Genomic DNA, 8,517 nt, shown 5'->3' with positions numbered 1-8,517 from the left:
CTACACACATAAATACACTATAATCTAAAATACGGGCATACGCCATCTAGTTATATTAGAATCTCTTCTTGAATGCTTTGACTAATAAGTGTATTGGGTTCACAGACGATAACGCACTCAACAAATTGCACTTAAATACTCTTTTGCCTATACAACTAGTTAACTTACAAATGTGTATAAATTGAAACTAGCCAAGAACCAGTTCTTGCTTCATTGGAACATTGAAAAAGATTTAACTAGCTAGTATGATTTTTCTTTTTCTCTTTTCATTAACTTGTGTGTCAGCAGCACTACTTCCTGAATGCCCAAAATGTGGAATCATGGATGTGCCATATCCACTTAGTAGCAGTGACAAATGTGGAAATACAAACTACAAAATTCACTGCAAAAATAACAGCTTAGAGTTTTTGTCTGCAGAAGGAGTTTACTACAAAATCCTCAGCATAAACCCAAACACATCTCGACTTATTATCGCTTCTCCTTTCGTGCACGAAGATACGAATAATTATTGCCATTCTTCTGATCTTTCTGTAGGTGGCTTAAAGATAGATGAAAACTCTCCGTTCAATATATCTTCGCGGAACACTGTTATGTTATTTAACTGCTCACAGAGAATTCTTTTATCCCCATTGAACTGCTCTTTAAACAATCCTTGCAGGAAATTTGAACAAGCTAATGGTTGTAGAGATACACTATGTTGCAGTTACCTGAAGGTGAAATCCAAGACTTCTCATCAAATTAGGGTTCGGGTTGGTGGCTGCACTGCTTATACATCTGTGGTGGATATGAAGCCAGGAGATTCCTTGAATGCATGGCGTTACGGCATTGAGCTCCAATGGCTACCACCCAATTAAGAATTATGGTTAACTATTTTATATATATCGGAGACGAGGAATCAACCGAATTCATTGCTTTCTCTAAATCTTGAATTCGCGCTATTAGTACTATGAGTTGAAACGCGTGCACTTCTTCGTGTTTTCATAGTTTTACTCGTCATATTTGTATTACGATACCTTCTTGGCTACATGAAAAAGGTACTTCCAATATTGAAGAGTCTGGCACTATCATTTAAACGAAAAAGCACTTTTCGATGTTTTGTTGGTGAATAAAAAATGTCAAGGAAAGCATGAAGCAGAAAGAAAAAACGACAAGGCTCTGCTTCACACTTTAAGCGAAGCACTCGCTTCATTGAGGTGAAGCGCAACTTTGTAAAAAAGACCAAAATAAATAGAGAACATATATATATAAGTAAAAGTTCAAATTAAAAAACTAAAGTAGATATCCTCCTTAGACCATAGGACAAACAAATTCAAAGTTACTAATGGTTCAACAACTAATTCTATTCTTCCACAAGATTGTCAAAATCTTGTACTCCTTCATCATAATTATATTGCTCATCATCTTCTTCAACTCCATCATCATCTTCTTCAACTTCATCAACTAGGGAATGACTTGTGGCTACTTCTTTTCCGCTCCTATGTTGGCTTGAAGTATTCCCCCTTAAACCATAGTGGTTTTCCTCAACTCCCATTGTCTCGCCAACAACACCGAAAGTGAAATCGGAATCTCCCTAAAAAATTTCTTCATCTTCAGCATTCCCAACTCCGGTTAGCCATTCATTGGCATCATCAATATCGTCCAAAGCAATTGGATCAATGACATTGCAAGCACTGTAACGACGCCTCAATGTTCATTGTATTTTATGAACACTAGGTCATTGAGGCGCTTTAGGGTTAGTCTATTCCTCTTCTTGCTATGAATCTGCAAATAAGTTGTGGTGGCAAGTAATTAGTAGGAGTTAAGACAATTGAGATATAATTAGTTATCTCAAGATACTAAATCTTTCTTCTTAGTTCTTACATGTTCAAACACGCTCCAGTTTCTCTCACATCCGGATGAACTACAATTTAGACCTAGAACTTCAATGGCAAGCTTTTGTAATTCTGGAGTGTCTCCACCATAAAGCCTCCACCGGTCAACTATTAAAGTAGAACAAATATTCAAGAATTAATAAGTATAAAGACATAACTTAAAAGTTAAACTATAAAGAAAGATTGATGAATTGGCTCACCTGGTGACTTTTTTTTTTTTTTTTGTCTTATAACCATTGAAAAAACCAAAGGTCCTTCAGAATTAGTATAAACACTTTGTTGTAACCCTATTTGATCTTGCTCTTCTTCCTCGGGAACCAACTTAGCAACACTCTAATAGAATCCCTTTGTCAATTTTGCATTTAGTAATCGCATCTCATTGTTATCATAAAAGGTTGATGGGTTCAACATATTTCCAGCGGCATGCAAAGGTTTGATGAAGTTGATCCGCCCACCATTTATATGATAGGTAACTTCAATCAAATTGTCGCTAAAAGTTACATTCTATAGTGGCAATTGATTTGTGGCAATTATAATGGCTACGATAAGTATCTTAATTTACCTTTTAGAGTTCGTTTTTATGGTAGGTAACTTTAACTAAACTACCGCTAAAAGTCACATTCTTTAATGACAATTGATTTGGTAAATGCTAAAAACAAAATACTATTAATTCATAAAACATAATATCTCTTTAGATCTAATGTAACAACTTCAAAAACTTATATTGTTTGAACTAACTAATGTCATTATATAACCGATCTTATCTAAAACCACAAATGGTAATCTTCAAATAATTTCGGCAACTCTTCATCATATTAAAATCTTCCAAATGCTAAATTTTCAAACATCAGGTATGACCTGAAATAATAATGTAATTATGTCAATAGATAAAATATATATTCAGTTGTAGTAGAGAGTAATAGCAGGGAAAAGAAGAGGGTGAGTAGTTACCAAAGTCAACGGCAAGTTTGCCATTAGAGAACCTGCCACTGCCAGCAGGTTGAGAATTGAAAAGGTTCCTTCCATAAGGCAAGTAGTTGGCCTTCTTTTAGAGTAGAAATATGGTGGTTATTTCGAGGATCTACATTTGAACCTCCAAATAACAATAGACATGTCACATTGTTCTTGGCTGCCAGTTTCCTCAGCTCATTTCAATGGCTTCTACAACATTATTATCATGATAAAATACCACAGCCAGAAAATGAGAATGAGACTCTGCATTTTCATACCCTTAATTCAAACAAAAGAATAGTACCCATCCATTTTCATACATTCCACAAATAAAGGTCTCAAAGATAATATCAAATATTGATGCAGACTGTGACGGAAAAAATAAAACATGTACCACCAAAAGAAATGACAAATACAACAACCAAACTCCTCTATCGTCTATATCTATGTCTCCAACAGTTCATGAAAGCTTAAATCTGTTGAGCATGATCATGATCATGGTTGAGTATGATCATGTATGAGCATGGATGATCGATGCTGAGCTGGCTGATTTGTGAGCTGCGCTCAGCTGTACATTAGTTAGTGGAAGTATAGTTAGTTATAGATATTGATCAGTGCACTGCATTATATAAGCAGTTGCACAATTGTATTGTAATCAACAATTCTTATTTCTTCCTTTCACTCACCTCAATAATATCTTCTCTCCCTCTCTTCTCCTCACATCTTCTTCTTCCAACTATCCCTCATTGACCTACTATTCTGATTCGATTAGTTTAGAAGTCAGCTGCTATGGCAGTTGGTTAAGTCTGTTTGATCAGTGTTTCAATGCAATAACTAAAAGTTAACATGGTATCAGAGCAGGATTGAATGAATCTAGGAATCCTTTCGCAAAGAAAGAAAAGGAATCGAGAGATTCATCAAAGTTTTTTTTGGCATTTGATCCAGTTTTGAGCATCTGCTTTGCTTCTGACTGTAAGTGCACCTTACTGAAGTTTATTGCTGCATTTATGGTGGTTGATTGTTGTTTTTAAATCAAGCTTGACATATTAAGATCGACTGATAGCATATTCAACTAAAACTATAGAGAACACTGCAAGCATAACCTCTGATAGCACAGTAGTTGACTATAATCATCCACTTTATTTGCATCCTTCAGATGCACCTGGTTCATTAATGATAGAAATTCAATTAAGTGGAATGGATAACTATATGTTGTGGAGTCGAGCAATGAAACTTGCACTCTTAGGAAGGAATAAACTAGGCTTTATTGATGGATTTGTTGCAAAAGGTAACTACCAAGGTGATATGCAGAAAAGGTGGGAAAGATGTAATGCTATAGTAGTTTCATGGCTGATGAAGAATCTCCAGACAGGTTTGTGTTACTGTCACGACCTAACCCGGTAGGCCGTGACTAGTGCCCGAGCTGGGCACCCATACGCGCTCGCTAAACAGATTCGGCATACAAACGACTCGTACATAAATCAGTATCAGACGTGGCTCCAAACTGGCGCCTACAAACATATACTGCACAGAAGCCGGCGAGGCTATCATAATATACATAACATATCAAAGCATACATACACGCAGCCGATAAGGCTGCCACGGTGGATGGGCCGCCCAAACACAACTCACACGACGCGTCTGAACAAAACTATACATAACCCACATCTATGTCTACAGACCTCTAATACAGAATAACAGAATCAGATGACGGGACAGGGCCCCGCCGTACCCTGAATAACATAATCATATACATCGGAAGAGTATATACCCAAAATACTGGCTCCAGAACAGAGGGAGCACTCTGAACAGCGGAATGGAAATCCTACGCCGGTGGATCACCAAGACGCGTATCTGTACCTGCGGGCATGAAACGCAACCCCCGAAGAAAGGGGTCGACGGAATATGTATCGAGTATGCAAAGTAGGAAGTACGACAAACGATGACATAATTGAAGTCGAAGTACGAACGTGAGCATAATAACCCAAATACCGAAGTACTTATATCCGAAATACAAATCTTACATAAAGCAAAGACAAATATAACCATCGAATGCCAAAAATGCTTGGCTTTATTTTGAAAAACATTTTTGTCTCACCTATACAGAAAATAGAACATATCATATAAACTGACGTTAACCGAATGCCGAGGAACGTACGACCCGATCCATAAATAAAATAATAATCATACATCACATCACGCCATCATATATCATATCGTATCAGATCATCATATCATCAAACATCATATCACATATCACATACGGTCCGCAATGGGACCGGCGGACAAAAAAACGTGGTCGCCACTCCATCCGGACGCCACAACACATCATACTTCGAAGGTTTATATCTCCGAACATCTCCGTCACACATCATAACATATATACACGATGCCGGCCAAGAGGGGCTCGGCGTACCGGTCACATCATACTTCGTATCACATCATACTTCGAAACACATCATACTTCAAAATAGTGCGCACGATAACAACCGCCTTGATCCCGCGAAAGAAGTAATAAAAGGATGCACGAGCAGAATCGTAGGAAATCATATGCAATGCCAAACATTCACAACAACTCAACAGAGTAATTAAACGGACTATTGTTTATAAGTCGAACTGTAGTCAAAAGAAACTTTCTTCCGAATGTCCCTCGGGAACATATCAAATCGAACTTCAGAAACCATAGTTATGTATCGGAATCATTATTTCGGACTCAACAGACAAATATATAATCAAACTCGGGGGTCGGAAAGGTAATCAAATTGAATTCTTTCAAAAGCCATCATAATTATACAAAAGAAGATCGCGGGACCCACGGACGAGCGTCAACCCAATCCGGGCCCGCCTACAAAAATCATAGTTATCATATATTGTCAAATCGTTATTACAAACTCAAAAGATAAGTAAACTGATCGTACTTGAAATCGGAATAATAGTCATATCGTATCCTTTCAAAAATCGTCAGAAGTACATAAGAAAAGTCGCGGGGCCCACGGAAAGGTGTCGACTCAAGTCGGGCCCGGCCATAAAAATTTAAGTCATCATACGTCATAGAATCATTTTTGAGCATATCGAAGCGATCCGGTTAAATACGTAAAGTTACGGACTTTCGTAGTTTTCGGAATCATTTAAGAACAAAACTCTTTTAAAAACCAAACTTTTATGCAACTTTTGAAACTTAGTCATACAAAAGACGTATAAACCATAGCTTGGCCATATAAGGATGCCAACATCAAAAGCAAATACGACTCATAAACGTGCTCGGATTTTTAAGAATGGAATTACCCCCGAAGCTCATAACATATCATAACTTAGCCATATCTAAGACATGCCAAAAGAAGGAAGGTAAGCTTTACATACCTTATCCGCCCTCGAAGCTAGTCCAAACTCAAACTTCGGGTTCTCTAAGATCTACAAATACGTCAACGGATATCAAATATTAGCTATAGTCGTTTAGGCATTCAATTTTAAACTAACACTTAATTCTAAATTTGGGCGCACTTCCCTCGTAAATAGGCCAACCCCGAGAATTTAACTCGGCCAAATCAACAACAACAACATCAACAACCAACCTAGCAACATCAATAATCAATCCTAAAGGCAATATAGCATTAATAACTCTCTTTTATATCATTCGACAACATTCAATACTTTCAATTCAACGGCTTACATTCAAGCCAACATCAACGCTTATACATTCAAATACTAACTAACCCATACCAACAATATCCAAAGACGTTTTAAGCAATTCATACAACATTTCAAACATCCCAAACAATACTCCAACTCACCCGAAAATAGCCCCCAACCCGAGAACACATCCATAACACACCCCTCACTTCCAAATCATGATTTGCACCAACAATCCACATTCTAACAATGTCATTCTCTTAAATATAAAAATTACATTAAATACACATGATTCTCCAAATCAGCCCATACAATTACAACATCAATCTTGAGTCATTAAACTCTCATTTCCAACATAGAATTCATAACGACAACATTCAAAATTCCAAATAGAATTAATTCATTCTCATTCACACAACATGGCCCTATATTCGGCCAACCCTACACACACATATATACATATTGATGATTATCATCCATTTCTTCACTCTACAACACTCACAACATGCTAACTAGACTTTAATTCATTGCTTCAACACAACACAACACAACACACACACACGGCCATACACTACACACACAACCTCAACTCCAACATGCCATATCTCATGATTTTCATCCATTTTAACATACTACAACATGCATACAACCTTTATAACACATAAAACATGATTAAACTCTCACCTTTCTTCTTCAACTCCACACTAGGCTAGGGTTTACTAAGATGAAAACGGATGGTTGGATGACCCGAATAACACTTCCACGTTACTTAGGGACCTCAAATTAGTGGATTTGCATCAACGAAATAATTTTGGGATGGCTTGTTTTGGACTTGGTTTTTCCCCCTCTTTGGCCGAGAGCTCAAGCTTGTTGTTCTTCAACTTCTATTTTTTTTTTTTGCTAAGTGTAAAGTGAGGAAAGATGACTTAGAAGTCATCTTTTAAGCCCTTAGATGATTCATACATGTGTCCATGGCCCACACATGTGTTGGGCCAATCAAATTTGGCCACAAAAATGTGTGGGACCATCTCCACACCACATGGCCAATATGGCCAAAATTCAATAATTCCCAACTTTCACTTATGGGCTAATACATCAAAACCCCCCTAAACTATACCCAAAAAGTCATTTTCACACTTAAACTATCCTGACGATCCATTACACACCTAATATATGAAAAAGTGATATTTTTTACTCCCTCATATAATATGACCAGTTGCACTAGGGGAGAGTGTACACACTCTCTCCCCACATCGAGCCACGTCAATCCACATCGCCACGTCAAAAATTCTTTAATTTTTAATTTTATATTTTCTTCCTTTCCCTCCTCCCCCACCCTCCCTTTCTTCTTTATTCCCTCCTCCCCCACCAATCCGCCACCACTTTCACCACCACCAATCCTCCAATAATTGTGGACAAATAAATTTGAACGAAGGAGTATTAGTAATTTTACTACTACTCACTGCTATTACATCAACTATTACATCAACAGTAGCAACAACCACTGCTTTCATCCTTGCCATTCAAATATGAACTTCAGAGATACAAAGACAAACGTGCTTGATTAGTGATGGAACTCCTAAGCTAGGACTACAGAGAAAAAGGTGTTGGCGCAGGGAGAGCTGCACCCTGAACTTCTTAAAGCCAAAAATAATATGGCAATAAACATTATCGAGTATACCATATGGAAGCACATTGCTACAAATAATCGGTGTAACGAAACCAAGAGTATTTTACTCTATGTAACTTCATCCATTCATTTCAACAATTCCTACTAAAAATTGGTCAAAAGCACCCGAAACAAAGCTAAGTATAGTTATTTCAAGCTGAGGATTATCAAGAGAACTGTCTCCCTTCACCCCTAACCAAGAATCTACACAAAGAGACAGAGGCAAGCTTTATGAAACAAAATCGAGAAAAATTGGAAGAACGGGGAACATGGACATCCAATACCAAATTTTTTTATGAATTTGGGTGAAGCGGAGCTCTTAGCGATGACGGGGAGGACGGATCCTTGCCATTCTTTTTTTTTTCTTTGAAAATAGCTTGATGAAATTTGTTCTCT

At 37.4% G+C, this 8,517-nt stretch overlaps 1 protein-coding gene across 1 annotated transcript; it reads left to right on the top strand.

Moving 5' to 3' along the window:
• Positions 1-202: 202 nt before the first annotated feature.
• LOC132054862 (wall-associated receptor kinase-like 20) lies at positions 203-1,044 on the top strand. Its single transcript, XM_059446823.1, has one exon. The coding sequence runs from the start codon at positions 246-248 to the stop codon at positions 852-854; it is 609 nt and encodes a 202-aa protein (XP_059302806.1). The 5' UTR covers positions 203-245; the 3' UTR covers positions 855-1,044.
• Positions 1,045-8,517: the final 7,473 nt, after the last annotated feature.

This window comes from Lycium ferocissimum, chromosome 4, assembly GCF_029784015.1.
Source record: "Lycium ferocissimum isolate CSIRO_LF1 chromosome 4, AGI_CSIRO_Lferr_CH_V1, whole genome shotgun sequence".
Taxonomy (NCBI): Eukaryota; Viridiplantae; Streptophyta; class Magnoliopsida; order Solanales; family Solanaceae; genus Lycium; species Lycium ferocissimum.
This window is presented reverse-complemented; position numbering and strand designations above follow the sequence as displayed.